Source organism: Piliocolobus tephrosceles, chromosome 15 (genome assembly GCF_002776525.5).
Source record: "Piliocolobus tephrosceles isolate RC106 chromosome 15, ASM277652v3, whole genome shotgun sequence".
NCBI lineage: Eukaryota > Metazoa > Chordata > Mammalia > Primates > Cercopithecidae > Piliocolobus > Piliocolobus tephrosceles.
The window spans coordinates 19,937,905-19,959,732 of NC_045448.1; the positions used below are offsets into that span (position 1 = coordinate 19,937,905).

Sequence of the window (21,828 nt, forward strand, 5' to 3'; positions counted from 1 at the left end):
CAGATCACTTGAGGTCAGGAGTTTGAGACCAGCCTGGCCAACATGGTGAAACCCATCTCTACTAAAAGTACAAAAATTAGCTGGGCGAGGTGGCACATGCCTATAATCCCAGCTACTCAGGAGGCTGAGGTGGGAGAATCACTTGAACCTGGGAGGTGGAGCTTGCAATGAGCCAAGATCATGCCACTGCACTCCAGCCTGGGCAACAGAGTGAGACCCTGTCTCAAAAAACAAAGAAACAGAAACAAAAAACTTCTAAATAATATTCTTCAGGAAGAAGAAAAGTCATTCCAGAGAGAAGACTGGCATTGTAAGAAAAGGTAAACAAAGGAACTGGTACTTTGATGGTAAATCTAAATGAATCCTGTCTGATAAAATAATCAGGCAGTGTGTGGTGGCTCATGCCTGTAATCCCAGCACTTTGGGAGGCTGAGGCGGGTGGATCACCTAAGGTCAGGAGTTCGAGACCAGCCTGGCCAACGTTGCAAAACCTCATCTCTACTAAAAGTACAAAAATTAGCTGGGCATGATGATGGGTACCTGTAATCCCAGCTACTTGGGAGGCTGAGGCAGGAGACTCTCTTGAACCCAGGAGACGGAGGTTGCAGTGAGCCAAGATCGCTCCACTGCACCCCAGCCTGGGTGACCAGAGAGACTCTGTCTCAAATAAAATAAAATAACCATGCCTATCTTTGGGGACAAAATAAGATTAGAACTAAAATACTGGACGAAAATGACAAAGGGGAGGAGATGAAAGTTAATGTCTTTTAAAGTCCTTGTATTGTTTGTAGGGGAGGGGGTGGTTAGATGCTTATTAACTTTAGACTTTGTTCATTTAAGTACACGTTAAAACTTTCAAGGTAGCCTCTATAGAAATAGGATATATAACTTTCAAACCCAAAATGTAAAAAAAAAAAAAAAAAAGAAAAGGTGTTTAAAGAAAGGACAAAATTAGCCAGACATGGTGGCATGCACCTGTAGTCCTAGCTATACAGGAGGCTGAGGCAGGAGGATTGGTTGAGCCCAGGAGGTTGAGGTTGCAATGAGCTATGACTGTATCACTGCACTCCAGCCTGGGAGATAGTGTGAGACCCTGTCTCAGAAAGAAAGAATAGAGAGAGAGAGAGAGAGAGAGAGAAAAAGAAAACAGAGAAGAGAGAGTAAAAGAGAGAAGGAGAGAAAGAGAGAGATAAAGAAAAAGAAAGAAAGAACTAAACAAATAAATTTTAGACCCTAATCAGTTTAAAATGAGGCAAAAAGGAGATTAAAAAAGGTATGGAAAAGGACAAAAAGAAGCATCAAGCGCTCTACCCATACACACACCAGTCATCCTAGCCTAGCACAGGAGCCTGCCTCTCTTGTTTTCTCTGGCTCCCCCCAGATTTTGGAAGACTACCGGCTATGTGTGATGTTGTGGTAGGATAGAAGATCTGATCTGTAATTTAAGAAAAAAAGGCACTTTGAATGGCTTATAATGGAGAATCAGCACAGGAGATGACATTAGAACTGCCTCTCCTATCAGGGATTTCCAGCCTAGAGGGATCTCCGCATTATGACCTGGTGACTTCCCAGGGCCACTGTAATGAACCCATACTCCAAGGGTCTAATATAATGTCAGGAATCTGAAAAAGGATGGTTCTGGGTGTTGGTCCATAAGTCTAGGCTTCATTTGCCAATTCTATCACAGAGATTAAGGGTGGTGGACACAGAAAACCAAGTAGCCTTCAGAGTCTCCTCATGGCTCTAATTAATCAGCTCAACACCACATCTGAGGGCCCCTAGTGTCCAACATACCCTAATAGTGAACATGGTGACTGTCTCAGGTGCCTCAATGTTGTACCACACACACAGGCTGTTTCGGTTCTGAGCTACCAGCACATCACTTCCTGGGACCCACTGCACGTAGGAGCAGAAGTTGAGGATCATCGTCTTAGAGCAGCTTTCAATATCATACAGATGCAACTGAAGAAAGAAGAGACAGATAACACAATTAGAAGGGGATGTGGGGTTGTCTCCTGCTTTTGACCATTTCCCTAATGGTGAGATGTGGTGAGCTAACCCACCACTGAGGTTCATGCTGCATTTCAAAGCTTACTGATCTACTTTCTGCTGAGCTGGTATATCCTAACTCTGGTCAAGTAAGAGATGGCCCACGGAACAAAGATCTACATCCCAGGAATTTTAACTTAGGTGAAGGTCAGACTTTCCTTCTTGAAATAACTCTGGGCCAGAGTTACCAGCTTGGATTACAAATGGCAGGCCACTAGAAAAATCAAATTATCTGGAAAGTTGTGATGTGGCTTTCACTGAAATTAAAATCATCAGGTTGTCTCTTTGATCTGAGGTTGAACACTCTGGTGCTACCATATTGGGATGAGAATCAATGAGGGACGAAGAGGCTGTCCTCCAGCCAGTTCATGCCATCAGATAAGTGTGGCTGAAAAGCACTGGACAGCAGGTCTAGGTGAAGGTCAGCTAGGCATGAGCAGGAGGAATGCTGGGTTAAGGAAGTTTCCTGAGGGCACAGACTGTGAACAGTAAGAGACACCAACTTCCAAGCTCCCTTCCTGACTTTGTTGCCATAATACAATCACCTCTGAGGTAATACAGGATTGCTGGGCGTGGTGGCTCATACCTGTAATCCCAGCACTTTGGGAGGCTGAGGCGGGCAGATCACCTGAGGTCAGGAGGTCAGGAGTTTGAGACCAGCCTGACCAACATGGTGAAAACCCATCTCTACTAAAAATACAAAAATTATCTAGGTGTGGTGGCACGTGCCTGTAGTCCCTGCTACATCATCTGAGGCAGATGGGAGGCTGAGGCAGGAGAATCGCTTGAACCTGGGAGGCAGGGGTTGCCGTGAGCCTAGATCGTACCACTGCACTCCAGCCTGGGTGACAGAGTGAGACTCTGTCTCAAAAAAAAAAAAAAAGAAGAGGTAATAAAGGATGGATTTCAGTATCAGCTACAGAGAATGTTGATTCTTCTGTGCCTTCTGCTATGCTGATGATACAGCAAAGACAACAGGCTCCATCCTGCCTCCCTCAGTCCCTGGTGGCAGCTTGTCTCACACCCTCTGCGGTCCAGCCAATGCCTAAGGCCTTAGTAGCTCTTCTCACATGAAGTTTCCGGTCCCTGAAGAGGAGCCTGTGACCAGTCTCATTAAGTTCCAGCCAATCCACACGGCTCTCATGGCTCACGGTGCCAATGTTGTAGCCACCAATCAGATCCACTGTAGAATAAAGGAGACAGGGTTAAGAAGAGAGATTCCACACATGTACCTAGTGTGGCCAACATACGTAATTTTGCTAGGAAGTCTAGGAAGCTGGGTCTCTTTTAGAATTGTAGAGGTTTTATTTAACTACGTTGTTAACTCAAAAGGTCCAGACCCACAGAAATGTCGTCACTCTCTGGGACTTACGGAGTTACCTCAGAGCAGACTAGAACTATTGAGCAAGTGGCTTCTCCTACTCACCGAATCCCCTCGAAGGCAGCACTGAGCACATTAAAGATAAGCCTGATACAACACAGCAGTGAGACAAGGCTGATGAATAAATGACCTTGATGGTCATATGCTCTAAGAAGTTACCTGCAAATTTGAATGCCTACTGTGTAAGAGCACTGCAAGGGTAGATGGTGGGGAAAGCACGCAGACAAACCTCTGACTAAAGTTAGGCTGGTCACTGCAGAGGATGAATATTTTAGTTTGGTTTGAATCTTGTAGACAATATCAGAAACTATCACACTTAGAGCAGACCAATTAGGGTTTGCTGGGATGCTTTCAGGGAGTCTCTTGGTCAAAGCCTACTTAAAAGTTTTAGTGATATCCATTATTAATGAACAACGTGCCTCACTTTGTTATATATGCTTAAGCTAAGGACCAAATGTCTGCTGGTGTCTATAATTGTGAAGACCAATTTAAAAAACAATCTTCCTTTAATTAGAAAGTAAAATTGGCTAGGCATGGTGGCTCACGCCTGCAGTCTCAGCACTTTGGGAGGCCGAGGTGGGCAGATCACCTGAGGTTAGGAGTTGGAGACCAGCCTGGCCAACGTGGTGAAACCCTGTCTCTACTAAAAATACAAAAAAATTTAGCTGGGTGTGGTGGTGGGCGCCTGTAGTCCCAGCTACTTGGGAGGCTGAGGCAAGAGAATCACTTGAACCCAGGAGGCAGAGGCTGCAGTGAGCCAATATCACGCCACTGCACTCCAGCGTGGATGACAGAGTAAGACTGTCTCAAAAAAAAAAAAAAAGAAAAGAAAATGATAAAGCCATATTTTAATGCCCCAATTATAAGTAGAATCAGAGTTCTAGAGTGGCAAGGACCCTAACTCCTGAGAACCCTGAAATTATACATAAAATTATGTGTGTATAGTATATATTTTTCTCGGAGAAGGTCTATGATTTTAGGTACTCCAAAGGGTTGATAGCCCAAAAAAGTTAAAAGAGGAACTCTTTTTTTTTCCCCCAAGACAGAGTTTCACTCTTCTCACCCAGGCTGGAATGCAGTGGCACCATCTTGGCTCACTGTAACCTCCGCCTCCCGGATTCAGGCAATTCTCCTGCCTCGGCCTCCTGAGTAGCTGGGATTATAGGTACCGCCACCATGCCCAGCTAATTTTTGTATTTTTAGTAGAGATGGGGTTTCACCACGTTGGTCAGGCTGGTCTCGAACTCCTGACCTCAGGTGATCCACCCCCCTCGGCCTCTCAAACTACTGGGATTACAGGCATGAGCCACCATACCTGGCCTTGAACTCTTGTCATTTTACATACATTGAAACTGAGACCTACAGAGTGAAATTGCTTGTCCAAGTTCTCACAACTCATTTTTGCTGCTGGAGTCTTAGGCCTCTTGGTCTACATTACTGTTTCCATTATAGATACCTACATTTCTGAGTGCAGAAACCTGATGTGAAATACAATATTCATGAAATGTGCAACTACTTTAAGAATAGACTCATATGTATATGGAAACTTGATTTATGACAGATTGCATTACAAATTAGAGGGTGAAGAACGGACTTTCAACAAATGGTTAAACATATGGAAAAATAAAATAAAATTAGATCCCTACCCACATTATACATAAAACAAATTCCAGGTGAAAAGCAAAATTTAAAAATGTTAAAATATATGAGGGAATAGGAAAGGATTTCTTAAATAAGACCTAAAGCATCACAAACTATATATATATATATATATATTTTTTTTTTTTTGGAGACAGAGTTTCACTCTTATTGCCCAGGCTGGAGTGCAGTGGCGCAATCTCAGCTCACTGTAACCTCTGCTTCCCCGGTTCAAGCGATTCTCCTGCCTTAGCCTCCCGAGTAGCTGGGATTACAGGTGCCCTCCACCATGCCCGGCTAATTTTTGTATTTTTAGGAGAGATGGGGTTTCACCATGTTGGCCAGGCTGTTCTCGAACTCCTGACCTCAAGTGATCCGCCTGCCTTGGCCTCCTAAAGTGCTGGGACTACAGGCGTAAGCCACCGTGTTCAGCCTCAAACTAATTTTTTTTAAGTGAAAAAAATGGACTATTTTAAAGTGAAAATGTCTGAACAGTGAAAGACTCCCAAAAGGAGAGAAAAGACAAGCCACAGGCTAAGGCAAAAATATCTGCAATACAAATAACCACCAAAGTCTATACAAGCATATGCAAAGACTTCAAATCAATGAGGAAGAGACACTCTGATTTTAAAAATAGGTAAGAGATAGGAACTAGCAATTCACAGAAGAAGAAATATAAATGGTCAATAATTATTATATATGAAATTAATATAGAGATATAATTTTGTATAGATCATGTTTAAGCCAAATTATGAAGTCAGGCAATTTCAAGTATTACAGAAGATGTCGGACAATAGAAACTCTAACTGCTGGTGGAAAAAGAAATTGGTATAACTTTTTTAGAGAATAATTTGGAAATATTTAGTGAAGTTGAAGACACAGGTCCTCTGTGATTTAGCAGTTCCATTCTAGGCATGGAACTCAGAGAACCAAATCACTGTAATAGTGAAAAATCAGCAACTTAAATGCCCATCAATAAGAGGGAGGATATAAAATGATTCAACGTAAATATAACAAAATGTCAGGATTTGACAGAAGTGGGTATGAATAAACAAGTGAAAATATCTTCTTTTAAAAAAATTGGTTTAAAGTGGAAAGCTTTATAAATATGTGTGTCATCCTTGCATGGGGCCATGCTAATCTTCTCTTTATCATTCCAATTTTAATATATGTACTGCCAAAGCAAGAAAAATATCATTATTATTAATAGCTAACATTTATTACTATGTACTGGGGATAAGTGTATTTCATATGAAGTAGGTACTATTTTTATCTGTATTTTGTAGGAAACTGAGATATTAGAAAGATGAAGTAACTTCCTAAGATCACACAGGTAGAGAAGTGGGACGGTTTGACTCCAGAGCCCCATTCTTTTTTTTTTTTTAATTTAATTTCTTTCTTCATAGAGACAGAGTCTCACCACGTTGCCTAGGCTGGTCTCAAACTCCTGAGCTCAAGCAACCCGCCCGCCTCAGCTTCCCAAAGAGGTGGGATTACAGGTGTGAGCCACTGTGCCTGGCACAGAGCCCCATTTTTAACAGCTATATTGTATAGGTAATGCTATTCTCTATACTATTTTTTATGCTTGAAACATTTCATGATAATTGTGAAACGCAAATAAAGTTTCTGTCATTATTAGTTACCAATGATAAACTATACAAAAAATAAGACCTCTTCCAGTTCTAACAGTCTATGATTCTATGAAGTCTAAACAGGAAAATTCATAAATTTAATGGGTCTTCTCTACCACTCACAATTTGCCAACCCTAAGATATATGTCTAGAGAACATGAATAAGTATATAGACCTTTGGGATTTGTTTTTGTTTGTGTTTTAAGAGATGGGGTCTTACTCCATCATCTAGGCTGGAGTGCAGTGGCACAATCATGGCTCACTGCAGCCTTGAACTACTGGGCTCAAATGATCCTCCTGCCTTGCCCTTCCAAAGTGCTGGGATTACAAGCATGAGTAACTGTGCCTGACCTGCACCTTTGTTTTTATATCTAGATATCCAGGTACAGATGCACACATATTGACTTAAACGTTTCATATATATCCACTGTACATGTGGGGTTACTATTTACCTGGTGCTTCTCAGATTCCTGCATTCCCCACTGAACACAATCCTGTGGTATGGAAGTGTGATATAGACATCTATTTTGTTATTAAAATTATAAGAGAGTCTTACTCACCTATAGCAATAGTCTTAATATCAGTAAGATAAGCCAATTTCTTATTATCTTCTGTTCCTCGCTGACACCTCTCATTAATACGAACACTGAAACATGAAGGGCGAGGTAAGGCAAAATGGGCTGAGGTAGTTGGGATGTTTATTAAAGGCTCTGAAGTACCATATGGGATGAAGCTTTTATTTATTTATTTATTTAGAGACAGGGTCTCGCTCTGGTTGCCAAAGCTGTAGTGCAGTGGTGTGATCACGGCTCACTACAACTTCGACTTCCTAAGCTCCAGGTGATTCTCCCACCTCAGCCTCCCGAGTAACTGGGACTACAGGGGTGTGCCACCATGCCTGGATAATTTTTTGTATTTTTAGTAGAGAGGGGGTTTCACCATGTTGCCCAGGATGGTCTTGAACTCCTTGACTCAAGTAATCTGCTTGCCTCCGCCTCCCAAAGTGCTGGGATTATAGGCGTGAGCCATCATGCCTGGCTGAAGCTTTTAGATTAACTGGGGGACACAGAATTTAGGAGTCCAAAAGGAATTATTTTGGGTTTCAGGGATTTAGAGAATCTTGTGAGGTTACCTGATGAGGTGGGGGTTCATGAATTCAGTGCGTACGGAACCCAAGGTGTCATTATTCCCATATTCCACCAGGGTTAGCTCTCCAGCATTGAAGATCATGCATACCTGGGAAAAATGGAGTTGTTATACGGTGGAAAGGCTACATGAAGAAAAACAGTAGTGGGAGGTCAACTGTCAGTTCAAGGTGACTACCACTTTTCTCCTTGCTCTCTTACCCTGCCAATTTCATCCTCCCGTTTATCTGCTGTTTCCCTATCCCTTGCAACTTGCCATCTTTTTTTTTATTTTATTTTTATTTTTTTTTTTATTTTTTTATTTTTTATTTTTTATTTATTTATTTTTTTTGTTGAGACGGAGTCCTGCTCTATCACCCAGGCTGGAGTGCAGTGGCCGGATCTCAGCTCACTGCAAGCTCCGCCTCCCGGGTTCCCGCCATCCTCCTGCCTCAGCCTCCTGAGTAGCTGGGACTACAGGCGCCCGCCACCTCGCCCGGCTGGATTTTTGTATTTTATTAGTAGAGACGGGGTTTCACCGTGTTAGCCAGGATGGTCTCGATCTCCTGACCTCGTGATCCACCCGTCTCGGCCTCCCAAAGTGCTGGGATTACAGGCTTGAGCCACCACGCCCGGCGCAACTTGCCATCTTTATGACACAGAAGCTAGGAGGAGGCTTATCGAGATGGTGACAGTGAATCAAGTTCTACTCACATTCTCATTTTCAAAGAAATACTTCTCATTGCCACCAGATCCTTGCCAGGCTATCTGCAATGGGAGAAGACTTAAGAAGCAATGTGGATAAATACCCAAGATAACGCCGAAAGAATGACAGGTTGGGAAGCAGAAAGATCATATTTACATAGGCTTTGGCACTACACAAAAGAGGTGCTATATCAGAATTTGCTCTGGTCCCTGAGAGAAACCAGAGAGATGTTTCTGAGAGATGGCATAAAAACAGTCCAAATATGGTGATTCATACTCTGGGATTATAACCTCCTGGGTCTCCTTCCCTGAAACCAGGTCCCCTACACCAGAATGTTAGAACTTCTCACGGAGAGAAGGGATTTTGGGTCCCCACAAGTATTAAGCCAAGATGCCCCATTCCCCACCCTACCACCAATTTTGGTTCCTACCTCACTAAGCCGATTAGTGTTCAGGTCCCCCAGCAGCAGTGTGTCTGATGTCTGGGCCACCAAGTAACGTTCCTTCCCTAGGATTTTCACCTCTTCCACCTCATAGCCATAGTGTGACTTGAGCACCACTCGGGTTCCTGATGACAGGTTCTTCACAATTACCTTGGTAAAGGACAAGTCTGAGCCCCTTAGGCTTCCCCAGCCCAAAAGAAGGGTGAACAACCATGCCCTTTGCCTACCTCCACAGTGCTAAACAAACAAAGCTAATACCGTGCTTCCTCCCTGGGTCTAGGATATTGCTGATAGTAATGATATCTTACATTTATATGGGGATTTACTATTTATGAAATGCTTTCCTATATTATCTCTTTTGACGCTCACAATTTATGTAATTCTGAAAATTCCACTGGGTAAAACCAATCATTCTATGTTCTCATAGTCTTTGTACAAAAATTATATATCACTGATCACAGTGTACGTATTGATCGGTTGACTGACTGACTGACAGGGTCTCAGTATGTTGCTTAGGCTGGCCTTGAACTCCTGGGTTCAAGCAATCCTCCTGTCTCGGCCTCCTGAGTAGCTGAGACTACAGGCATGTGCCACTGCATCTGGCTAATAGTATTTTTTGATATGTCTGTGTCCTCTGTTATAATGATCTCCTTGATCAAGGGACAATGTCTTACAGATAATTATCTGTGTATTCCCAATGCCTAACACTGCTGACACAAAGTAGAGAATGAATAAATGTTTCTGGAAAGAATAGAAGAATGAAGAAACCAATGTATAATAAATGGAAGGACAGAGGTAGAAAAAAGAGAAAAGTGGGCCCAGGAACTGAGAAATTTTTAGCTTGCCAACATCATACACAGTGAGCTCAGAGGCCTTAAAACAACAGAGTTCACATTTATAATCCTATTTATCCAATTGCCCAATTGCCAGTGTGTAGACAGTAAAGTTTTTTTTTTTTGAGACGGAGTCTCGCTCTATCGCCCAGGCTGGAGTGCAGTGGCCGGATCTCAGCTCACTGCAAGCTCCGCCTCCCGGGTTTACGCCATTCTCCTGCCTCAGCCTCCTGAGTAGCTGGGACTACAGGCGACAGTAAAGTTTTAAGCCAGGAAGGCTTAAGTGGCAATCTGCACACCTTACGCCTGGTGCTTAAAACTTTTCTTTTTCTTTTTTTGAGATGGAGTCTTGCTCTGTCACCCAGGCTGGAGTGCAGTGGCACGATCTCGGCTCACTGCAACCTCCACCTCCCAGGTTCACGCCATTCGCCTGCCTCAGCCTTCCAAGTAACTGGGACTACAGGCGCCCGCCACCACGCCTGGCTAATTTCTTTGTATTTTTAGTAGAGACGGGGTTTCACCATGTTAGCCAGCATGGTCTCGATCTCCTGACCTCGTGATCTGCCCACCTTGGCCCCTCAAAGTGCTGGGATTAGAGGCATGAGCCACCGCACCCGGCCAAAACTTCTCTTACAATAAGCTGCAAGAACTACAGCAGGAAAGTTACCAAGGTGTTGCCCTGACATATTCTGTTGCCCAGAACAGCTCTTCCAGAGGGATGAAGATTAAATTTGAACTATGGCTGTGGCCAGAAGGCAGGGAAATGTTATAAGGATGAATGAGCCACGCAAGGTCTCAGTGCAGTAGGCTACCATCCTCCTTACCTGGCTAGGTCCCACATACGTCAACTCAAACTTGTTCTTGTAAATAATCCTTCGGAGATAGCAGTCAAACAGTTCCACCCCACCACATAGTGTGCCCTAGAAGGGAAAGTGACAGCATAAAAGGTCACACACATAGTACACTGGCATGGGGAGAGTACCCAGAGACATCCTCAAAACCTAGGCTCTAGAGTCTAGAGAAGAGTTGGCGGTGAAAGACCTGGCAGTTTTGGGAATTACCAAAACGAAAGAGGCTACAATCATTGGACTCAAGGGCACAACATATTAATGGGATAAAAGGGAGAAACTAGCCCTGCCTACACACAATTTTTTGTCCCTTTTGTGACCTCCAATAAAGTATGAATTTCTCTTTCCTGCCTTTAACACCAGAATTTTAGGTTAGGGTCAAAAGGAAAGAGGAGATTCTCTAGTGTTAGGGAAGAGTGCTTTAGGATAAGGCAGGATTTTTTTCTAGTTTGGTGAAAGTCACCAATCCAGAAAGGGATTACTAGTAACACACCACACAGAGCCGTGAGCCATCCCGCTTCCAGGCCAAGGCAGTGATGGTGTATAAATTGGCAATCTCCTTGGGCTCTGCCTCTTCCCAGATGCTTCTGTGAGGTCTCCAGTTGAACACCCGAAGCCTGAAATAAAGTATGTGGCTTTTAGAAGAGATTAAGGCTGAGCTAGAGAGTGCAAATGGGCTTATAAGCAAAGGAAATTAGTCTTGCTATATCAGAAAAGAAAGGAAATAAAAAGAACAGACAAGCTAGGCAGTCTAGCAGGAGAGGATATAAAGGTGCACAGGAAATAAGCTGGGAAAATCAAGGCAAAACTAAAATAGAATAAGTGTGAGGGGAGCAGAGAAAACAAAAAGACCAGGGCAGGTGAGAAAAATAAGCTACTAGGAGCAAAAAAAATATGCAACAAGGAGATAAATGGTAGGAGTCAGTGAAGAAAGAAGAGAACACAAGGAGACGTAAGATTGAAGGGGGTAGAAGGACAGGAGTGACAAAGCTGGGGTTAAACACATGCCAGAGAAATGACGAGACCTGGAACATGGCTGTTTATCTGCTGTTCCATCATTCATTCATTCATTCGCCAAACATCTGAGCATATCTTAGATATATAGCATGTAGATGCTAATCTAGGCACTGGAGATAAAAAGATGAATAATAAGCCCCCTTCTCAAGGACTCTGATTTAGCCATCTATCTGGCTACACAACAACAGTTTGCAAACAACAAACTGTAATATAATGTGAGAAACTCTTAAGCGGTCTCAAAGAGGGCAATGGAAACAGAAAATAGAGATGAATTTTGCTATGGAAGTGCAGGGAGAGGCATAGAGACAAAACAAGAGCCCAGGACATTTTGGAACTGCCAGCACACCAATGGATGGAGGGAGCAGGAAGAGGAAAACGCATGAATTACATACATACATTTGATTCTGCTCCAGTCTCCCACTCTGGCTCAGAATAATTTGGCTAAAGCAGAGAGTGTTCACAGAGAAAGCAGGCAGAAGATAAAACTGGAAAGGGGACTCACCTGTCATAACTTCCTAGCACAACAGACTGACCCCCAGGACTTGCTACCGCTGTGGTGAACTCGTGCTCCTGAGGGTCACGGCTGTAATCAAAAGTTTGTAGCACGTGGCCTTCTTTTCCATAGGCTACAATCTTCCGATCACAGCCTGCAGCCACGATGCTATTGGTTGCCCATGCCAAGGCATAGGGTGGACACGGGTGGTTAACCAACTTCCCCTAAGACAGAAGTAGAGGGTTTCGATCACTCTCCGAAGACTCCACCTGAGAAATTCCTCACTCTCAACACCTGGTACCTTCACTCTGACCATCATACCTTGCAGAAGTCTCTTCCAACATTTTCCTATCCCAACACATCCTAATCCTGAACTGTTCACAAATTGTCACATACACACACACACCCCTATACAAACACTTGTTGACCTTGTGCTCTAGAAAAACCTCAAAATGCCTGTATATTGGAATTTTCTTTTTTTTTTTTGAGACAGAGTCTCACTCTGTTGCCCAGGCTGAAGTGCAGTGGCGCGATCTCGGCTTGCTGCAACCTCTGCCTCCCGGGTTCAAGCGATTCTCCTGTCTCAGTCTCCCGAGTAGCTGGGATTCCAGGCACATGCCACCACACCTGGCTAATTTTTACATTTTTAGTAGAGATGGGGTTTCACCATGTTGGCCAGGCTGGTCTCGAACTCCTCACTTCAGGTGATCCACCCGCCTCAGCCTCCCAAAGTGCTGGGATTACAGGAGTGAGCCACTGTGCCCGGCTTATACAAGTAATTCTTTTTTTTTTTTAGACAGCATTTCCCTCTTGTTGTCCAGTCTGGAGTACAATGGCATGCGATCTTGACTCACTGCAACCTCTGCCTCCCAGGTTCAAGTGATTCTCCTGCCTCAGCCTCCCAAATAGCTGGGATTATAGGCATGTGCCACCAGGCCCAGCTAATTTTTTTGTATCTATTACAGACAGGGTTTCACCTTGTTCGTCAGGCTGGTCTTGAACTCCTGGCCTCAGGTGATCCACCCGCCTTGGCCTCCCAAAGTGCTGGGATTACAGGCGTGCACAACTGTGCACGGCCCACAAGTAATTCTTAATGTAAATGATTCAAACAATACAGAATTATATAGAGTAACATGAAAGTTTCCTTTTTATTCCCCATCTTTTTCCTTTCCCCTCTCCAGAGTAAACTGTTAACTCTTGTTTCTATGAATCTACATACATAAATAGATATTATATATATTTTACACAAATAGGAATAATTTTCACTTTTCATTACCCTAAGAGTTTTTATTTCCCTTTGTCTCAAAGTCCCTTCCACCTGAGTCATCCCTTCTTATAAGTAGTAAGCTCCAGGCTCCTAAACACAAATCCTTTCAGTGGCCACATCCAACTTTTTCTCTGTCCCTGAGGTCTCACTCCTCTAGCTTCCTCCCTTAGTACCTCAATCCAAGTGCCTTAGAAGTCCAACCTCCTCTAGGAGGGTTCCTGGAATTTCCTTATCCCCTATCCCACAGCATCCTTTTTTTTTTTTTTTTTTTTTCTGAGACAGGGTCTTGTTCTGTCACCCAGGCTGTACTGCAGTGGTGCTATTTCAGCTCACTGCAGCCTCAGCCTCCTGGGCTCAAGTGATCCTCCCACTTCAGCTTCCTGAGTAGCTGGGATTACAGGTTCACGCCACTATGCCCAACTAATTTTTGTATTTTTTTTTTGGGTAGAGATAGGGTTTCACTATGTTGCCCAGGCTGGTTTCAAACTCCTAGACTCAAGCAATTCACCCACGTCAGCCTCCCACAACATTCTTTATTCATACCTGTGACTCTCCAGAGCCTTCATCATCAAAGAAATACCTAACAATGGTACCATCTGCATGACCAGAGAGAATTCCTTTCCCAGAGCAACTAAAAAAGGAGAAAGGAGAGAAATATAGGAAGAGATTATTTTATCTCACCAAGAAAGCCCCTTTCTCTGTCAAACACAACCCTGTCTGTGGTTCCTGCTACCAGTTCTCCTGCCTTTCATATTATGGTCTTGCAGTCCATATTTCCCCACAGCGTTTTCCTAACACTTTCCGACTCTTGTGATACTACTCCTCTTTACTCACTTTGTTGTCAGGGACACCACGTAAGACTCTGGGCCATAGATGGTAGATGATTTATTAGTTTTGGTGTTTGCTAAACGAACCTGAAAATGGAAAAATGACAGAAGTATGGTTACGCTATTTTTTTTTTTTTGAGACGGAGTCTGGCTCTGTCGCCCAGGCTGGAGTGCAGTGGCCGGATCTCAGCTCACTGAAAGCTTTGCCTCCCAGGTTCACACCATTCTCCTGCCTCAGCCTCCCGAGTAGCTGGGACTACAGGCCCGCCACCTCGGCCGGCTAGTTTTTTGTATTTTTTAGTAGAGACGGGGTTTCACTGTGTTAGCCAGGATGGTCTCGATCTCCTGACCTCGTGATCCACCCGTCTCGGCCTCCCAAAGTGCTGGGATTACAGGCTTGAGCCACCGCGCACGGCCTGGTTAGGCTATTTTAAATTTAACTAGGCCTTAAGAAAAAAAGGAAAAACTATCCCACAAAACTGGTCCCTATGCATTCACCCCAGCATACAACTTGATCCTAAGGAAGAGGGTGAACCATATTCCTCTCTCCAGAACCATTATCCCTACTACCCCCTCTCTTGTGTTTCCCTTCCCTCTTTTACCTTCCCTTCAGCCAGCCCAAAGACAATGATGTACTCTGCGGGCCACTGCAGACAAGTGACAGCACTCTGTGTGAAAGGAAATGATAAAAAGGACAACCCCATCTGTGTGGGCCAACACATTTATAACAACTTCAACACCCCACCACACACCACCACGTCAATCTCCTATAGGGAAGGGACACAACAGGGCTCTAAGGAAGACAGCAGATGACTGTGAACAGCCACGAAGCACCATCCTTGCAGTAGGAAAAGTCACATTCAGATGTTACAAATGCAACTCCTGGCTGTATTTATAAGTAGATATATTGATATATGTTTGTTCATCTTAAGCTTTCAGTGACTGGTCTGAACTTTACCGTCTGGATGAACTTGTTGCAGATGACTTTCTTGTCACCCCTGCCAAACAAAAGGAGGGGAAACATATTAAAAACCACTTCCATAAACAAATTGCCAAAAATGATGCTGAGGGAAGAGAAGACAGAGCAGATTTCTTCCCTGGCCCACTAGTGTTTCTGACTACTCTGTAGGAGCCCTGAAGGGAGGCATATAAGGGAGCCTAAGAAGCTTCGGAACAATAACAAAGATGCGACATCACTCTGGGCTTCCAGGATCTCACAGGGGCCTCCTGTTGATCTTGGACTGTTTCTTCCAGGGATGGGATTGCAGAACATGTGGGACAGGCGAAGGCAGAAAAGCAACAACAGACTCCAGAAAGTCTCTGCCTTCAATGGCCAAGCTTCGCTTCCAATCCTCTTTATTTCCCCTCCCCAGTGAGGCATTTCTCTTGCCTTCCCCTTCTTTCCCGGGCAATCGCATCTCCCAATCTCTATCCTCACCAATCTTCTCCAATCTTGTAGACATAGATGATGTTGTCAGTCTGTCCTATGGCAATTTTAGTGGAATCAGGAGAAAAAGCCATGCCCTTCACCATATAGCTCTTCCTGCCATACTGAGTTTAAAAAAAAAAAAAAGAAAGAAAGAAAAAGAAAAGAAGTAATGAGTACATATGAAAGAGAAAAGAGAAAAAAAAGGTATATGTGTGCTCTTAAGGGAGCTTAAGGATTCATACTGAGAAAAAGGTGGGGTGCACCATTTCCTATGCCGATGGCTAGGAGGCAGACTAGGTCTTCCAGGGTTGTGAGACCCCATCAACAGGTTAAGGTACACATGAATACACTGTTTACCTTCATGTCAATTGGTTTGGTGGAGAATTTATCTCTCCGTTCTCCATGTTCATCATACAGCAAGACCACTCGGTCCACTGTGCAGACAGCAAATTTGGCATTGTTCTGGGACCAAGCCATACAGGTCACCTTTGCAGCTCTATCCTGCAGAGGCAATGGGGTAAAAACAAACCCATGTGCTGGTCTAGAATACCAAAAGCATTTCTAGCTCTATTAATTCTAGTCAATTTTCTTTCTGTCACGATTCTATCCTCAAAACAAAGAGATGCCTGTGGCCCATCCTGGTCTCCAAGGCCTTCAGATCCTGGACTGTGAGAACAATGTGCTTCCAGAGACTCATATGCAAATGCACTAAGAGGCAGTGTGCTAAGTCAACTGTATGAATGAATCTCTGCAATGGCCTCCTTGTTCCCAGGTCTACTACTGAAATAAATTCAATTAGTCTGGTAAGTTTTGGTCGTTAGCCATTCATTCAATTAATATTTTTTGAGCACCTTATTGATCAAGGCACTTGGCCAGGGGCTGAGAGACAAAAAACAAACCATAGATCCTGCCTCCAGGTCTCATAAGATGGTGCAAAATAGGAAAAGTCCTATTAAAGTATGTATAAAATATTGCAATAGTTTGGAGGAGCCTGAGAGAATTCTTTGCTTAAATTATCTAAATTAAGCTTTGAAGAATGAATGCAGTTGAGTAGGAAGTTATCTGAGATGGAAGGAATGGCAATGAGCAAAGGCAAGTTCTGGACAAGAAACAGTAATTTAGTTTATTTGAAACTATTATACCTTATAAATAGTAGAATAGAAGGGGTAAGGCAGGAAAAACTGGCAGCTCAGGAAGTCTTTGAAGCCAGGCAAAGGAAAGGACTTTGGGCTTATTTGGCAGGAAAGGGAGAGACAGCGAGAGTTCAAGATGGGGGAGTAGAAGTTGAGACTCAGGATGAACAATCCCATTTTCTTTTCTTCTTAACTACCGACTTCACAGAAACTCAAGTTAGAAGTTATCCAGGTGAATTATTCCGACCGGATCTGACCCTTCCAACACTAGCTCTGGTCCTAAGGGATTAGTTCTGTTACGAAGGGTTTCCTTCCTTGAAAACAAAACATTTATTCTGCTTTTCTTCTGCCCCAATTGTTTGATTAATTATTTGGACACTAGAGTTCTGGCTTAAAACACTGACACTTTTCACTCCAAACTCAACTATCTCCAAAGTCAGAAGTAAAAAGGCTCTTTTCCTCCAAATCCTCAAGCCAGAAAATAGCCACACCACCATCACTATGATTCTCTAACTCTTCATTATATTAGGTTAGAAAGGCTGAGGGCTCCTCATCAACCGTTGCTGATCCTCCTGCTTTATCGCTTTGCCCAATCCTGGGCATGCAGCCCTACCTGCATCATGACGTCATCTTATTTTGAGAGATTGAAGGAGGATTTCATTTCCAATTTTTCCGTTAGGGCAAAGAAATGTTTAAATTACAGATTCAAGAGACAGCTTGCTGAGCAATGAGCACAAATCTCTGTCTTTCTGTCTTTTCTTTGTCTTCTCCAACTGTGGAGAGAGCACAACTATTTTCTGTTCTAATTTCCTTCTTTTTTCTTTGACGGAGTCTCACTCTGTCCCCCAGGCTGGAGTGCAGTGTCACAATCTCAGCTCACTGCAACCTCTGTTTCTTGGGCTCAAGGATTCTCCTGCCTCAGCCTCCCAAGTAGCTGAGGCCATAGGTGCGTGCTATCGTGCCCGGCTAATTTTTTTGTATTTTTGGTAGAGACAGGGTTTCACCATATTGCCCAGGCTGGTCTTGAACTCCCGACCTCAAGTGATCCACCTGGCTTGGCCTCCCGAAGTGCTGGGATTACAGATGTGAGCCATCATGCCCGGCCTGTGTTCTAATTTCCTTCTATTGTCCAAATGCCACACCCTCTGTGAAGCCTTCCTGATTTCCATAATCAATTCTCCTTTCTCTACAATATGTACCTCACTAGATTGTTTTATTAAGTGAGGTAGGGCATAAAATAATAAGAGCTTGCCTTTAACAAGTTCTTATCACAGACTAGGCATTTTGATAAGTGCCTGACAAGCATAATCTCATTTTACCTCATAACACTGAGGTAGATGCTATTATCCCCCTTTTACAGATGGAGGAATGGAAGCCCAAAAAGATTAAGTAATTTGCCCAAGTTCACATACACCGTTTGTAAGTGGTAGGACCATGATTTATTTAATGAATTAATTTACTTTTTGAGGCAGAGTCTCGCTCTGTCACCCAGGCTGGAGTGTAGTGGTGTGATCTCGGCTCACTGCAATCTCTGCCTCCTGAGTTCAAGCGATTCTCCTGTCTCAGCCTCCCAAGTAGCTAGGATTACAGGCATGCACCACCACACCTAGCTAATTTTTGTATTTTTAGTAGAGGTGGGGTTTCACCATGTTGGCCAGGCTGGTCTCCAACCCCTGACCTCCGGTGATCCGCCTGCCTCGGCCTCCCAAAGTGCTTGGTTTACAGGCATGAACCACTACACCTGGCCTAGAACCATGATTTAAATCCATAAACCACAGTCCCAATTTCTTTATTAAGATGCCCTAGTACATATTACACATTCAGTTAAGGAACGTCTTATTTATTTTTGAGACAGAGTCTCGCTCTGTCACCCAGGCTGGAGTGCAGTGGTGTGATCACGTCTCACTGCAGCCTTGACCTCCTGGGCTCAGGAGATCCTCCCACCTCAGTGACCCCAGCAGCTGGGCCTACAGGTGCTTGCCACCACACGTGGCTATTTTTTTTTTTTTTTTTTGACATAGTGTCACTCCTGTCCCCCAGGCTAGAGTGCAGTGGCACGATCTCGGCTCACTGCAACCTCTGCCTCCCAGGTTCAAGCGATTCTCCTTCCTCAGCCTCCTGAGCAGCTAGGATTACAGGCAGCTGCCACCACACCCGGCTAATTTTTGTATTTTTAGTAGAGATAGGGTTTCATCATGTTGACCAGGCTGGACTCGAACTCCTGACCTCAGGTGATCCGCCCGCCTCGGCCTCCCAAAGTGCTGGGATTACAGGTGTGAGCCACTGCATCTGGTCAATATTTTTTTGTAGAGGTCCTGGATTCCTGGGCCCAAGCAATCCTCCCACCTTGGCCTCCCAAATTGCTGGGATTACAGGTGTGAGCCACTGTGCCTGGCCAGACATCTTATTCTTATTAGCTTTGTATTATTCTATCATTTGAATTTTGAATGTCCTTTCCTCTTGTCTATCAATTTTTCACACTGCTTTTCAGTTTACAATGCTCTTTTGTGTATATTACTCTATATAACTCTTCCCCCAGTCCCCCAAAGTTGCCATTAGTACTCATGTTTTTCAAATGAAGAAGTTTGTGAGTGCTCCGAGACACTGTGTGATAAAGGCTAAAGTTAGAGATATCAGGTCATTTGTGTAAAGTAGTGGTGGCCAGCCTGGTCAACATGGGGAAACCTCGTCTCTACAAAAAACAAAAATAAAAGCAAGCAAACAAAGAAACAAAAATTACCCGGGCGTGCTACTTGGGAGGCTATGGCAGGAAAATCGCTTGAACCCGGGAGGCGGAGGTTGTAGTGAGATCACGCCAGCCTGGACTCCAGCCTGGGCGACAGAGCAAGACTCTGACTCAAATAATTAAATAAATAAAGTGGTGGTGGATCTGAAATAAGGACAAGGTAAGAAATTTTAAAAAGAAAATAAGAAAGAAGTGGTGGAGCTAGGACTTAAATTCTGCTGTGCTAACTCCAAAGCCTACCCTTTCTTCACCGTGTTTCAGGGCTCCTCACCTGGTGCCCAGCCTCTCCTGAATCAGAATACACGGTTCGGTCTTTGCACTCCCTCTTCAGGGCTTGCACCTAAGGCGTTTATTTAATTATGGGCAGATTCATACTCGCTGCTTACATGTGCACCTCTCCCTCTAATACGAGCCTCCTGAAGGCAGGGGAATAAGTCGGGTGGTTTGGTATTGTTTCGAGTTCCAGCACGGGGCCTGTACACAACTGATGTGAATGAAATGTAAGGAAAGCTACAAGTCCTCAGCGCTGCATCTCGTCTCCTGAACACTGTATCGACAGGACAGGGTCCAGATCATCGCTATATCCTTTACAGCCTTCTGCACACAGTAGGAGCTCAACATCATTAAACTTCAGTTCCCCCACTTTTCTTGGAACACAAAGCAGAAGGGGGAGGGACTGGCACGCAACTCCTCACCTGAGGGCTCAGCAGGGTCCTCAGGTACTTCAACTTCATGACGCACACTTGTCTCTCAGATGCTACCAGACAGCTCCCGTGGTTACCTGGACAAACAGCCACGCAGTCGCAGCGACAGCCGTTGACGCTTATGCGACCGGAGCGCAACACGCGTCGCAAGGCCACACGTAGCTTTGCAGCGAAGCAAACAGAACGTGCGCAAGCGCGGCGAGATCTAGGGCGGGCCCTTGAGAGGGCTTGATGAATGCTCCCCTTGACCAATCCCGTCGCCGCATGCAAACTCAAGACCAAGCCCCGCCCACAAGCCTTCGGCCAGCCCTAGGTACTACGTCATAGCGGTCCGTCTCGCTCTTTGATGTACCTGGCTGTTGCTGAGTGCACTCTCTTTTAATCCTCACAACCCTGGAGGGAAGCAGGGCGGTTACCATGATAGGCCTTTTGCAGTTGACGGAATTGTACCCAAATAGGTTACATGACTTGCACGGAATCTCCAGGCTAATAACGCTAGGTAACGATGAATACTCAGTATGTGTCTGCCAGATACTGTGTAAAGTATTGTACGTGCATTCATGTCATTTAATCCCAAAACCGCTTTTTGAAGGGGATAGCGTTATTATTAGTCTCATTTTACATAACAGGAGACTCAGGGCACTTGCTCAAACTAACACAGCCAGCGAAGGACTTGGAACTGGGATTCAACCCAGAGTTAGTAGCTTTAAACAGCTTTTAGGTTCCTTCTCAACTCCAAGCTCGCTCTCTGCATGCCACGATACTATAACCTGTGACACTCCCATCCCAATAAATGACATTTCTTCTCAGAATCTGAGAGATGAGTGTTTTGGAACCAGCTGCCAAAGAAACGTAAGGTACCCTACTTCCAAATTGGGTAATGGTGGGTTAAAGACTGCTGTTTATATGGGAATGCTTTTATGGTTCAGTTTTTTGTTGTTGTTGTTGTTGTTGTTGTTGTTGTTGTTTTGAGAGGGAGTTTCGCTCTTGTTGCCCAGGCTGGAGTGCAATAGCGCGATCTTGGCTCACTGCAACCTCTGCCTCCCAGGTTCAAGCGATTTTCCTGCCTCAGCCTCCCAAGTAGCTGGGATTACAGGCATGCGCCACTATGCCCGACTAATTTTGTATTTTAGTAGAGACAGGGTTTCTCCATATTGGTCAGGCTGGTCTCTAGCTCCCAACCTCACATGATTCGCCCGCCTCAGCCTCCCAAAATGCTGGGATTACAGGCGTAAACCACCATTCCCGGCCTATGGTTCAGTTTTGAGGGCAGCCCTGACTTGGCTCACCCGACAGGTTGTCTTGTGACACCTGGGGTGAGTGGTTGGTTAAGTAGAAAAGGGACTGACCTGTTGATCTTTGTTTGGATTGGAGTCCCTTTCAGACTTTTTGGCCTATCTTCTAACATACCAGAGAGATTGAAAGGCAGAAAGGAGTTATTCGTAAGTCTGCTCTGAAATGATCCAAAGTTGGGAAGATCTGTAACTCTCCAGAAAGTGTAGCATATGCTCTCCAGACAGACTGTGGGTCCAGAAGCCTTTCCCAACAGTGGTTGCAAAT

The 21,828-nt window shown here is 44.3% G+C and overlaps 1 protein-coding gene and 1 non-coding gene across 3 annotated transcripts in view; both read right to left on the reverse strand.

Moving 5' to 3' along the window:
* Positions 1–20,445, reverse strand: part of LOC111530839 (intraflagellar transport protein 172 homolog) — a 43,938-nt gene extending 23,493 nt beyond the window's left edge. The window contains exons 1-16 of one of the 2 annotated variants that reach the window (XM_026453082.1): positions 20,260–20,445; positions 16,043–16,186; positions 15,695–15,807; positions 15,215–15,254; positions 14,859–14,924; positions 14,264–14,343; positions 13,973–14,060; positions 12,172–12,386; positions 11,146–11,269; positions 10,629–10,724; positions 8,960–9,121; positions 8,538–8,591; positions 7,832–7,935; positions 7,260–7,345; positions 3,120–3,232; positions 1,795–1,962 (exon numbers count right to left, since the gene is read on the reverse strand). In XM_026453082.1, coding sequence (XP_026308867.1) covers positions 1,795–1,962; positions 3,120–3,232; positions 7,260–7,345; positions 7,832–7,935; positions 8,538–8,591; positions 8,960–9,121; positions 10,629–10,724; positions 11,146–11,269; positions 12,172–12,386; positions 13,973–14,060; positions 14,264–14,343; positions 14,859–14,924; positions 15,215–15,254; positions 15,695–15,807; positions 16,043–16,186; positions 20,260–20,298 — 1,692 coding nt within the window. In that variant the 5' untranslated portion in view covers positions 20,299–20,445. The remainder of the gene's footprint in view (positions 1–1,794; positions 1,963–3,119; positions 3,233–7,259; positions 7,346–7,831; positions 7,936–8,537; positions 8,592–8,959; positions 9,122–10,628; positions 10,725–11,145; positions 11,270–12,171; positions 12,387–13,972; positions 14,061–14,263; positions 14,344–14,858; positions 14,925–15,214; positions 15,255–15,694; positions 15,808–16,042; positions 16,187–20,259) is intronic. The other variant, XM_026453083.1, reaches the window with a different exon arrangement.
* On the reverse strand, positions 6,153–6,254 carry LOC113223696. Its single transcript, XR_003308837.1, has one exon. It is a non-coding gene; the product is annotated as a U6 spliceosomal RNA (small nuclear RNA).
* Positions 20,446–21,828: the final 1,383 nt, after the last annotated feature.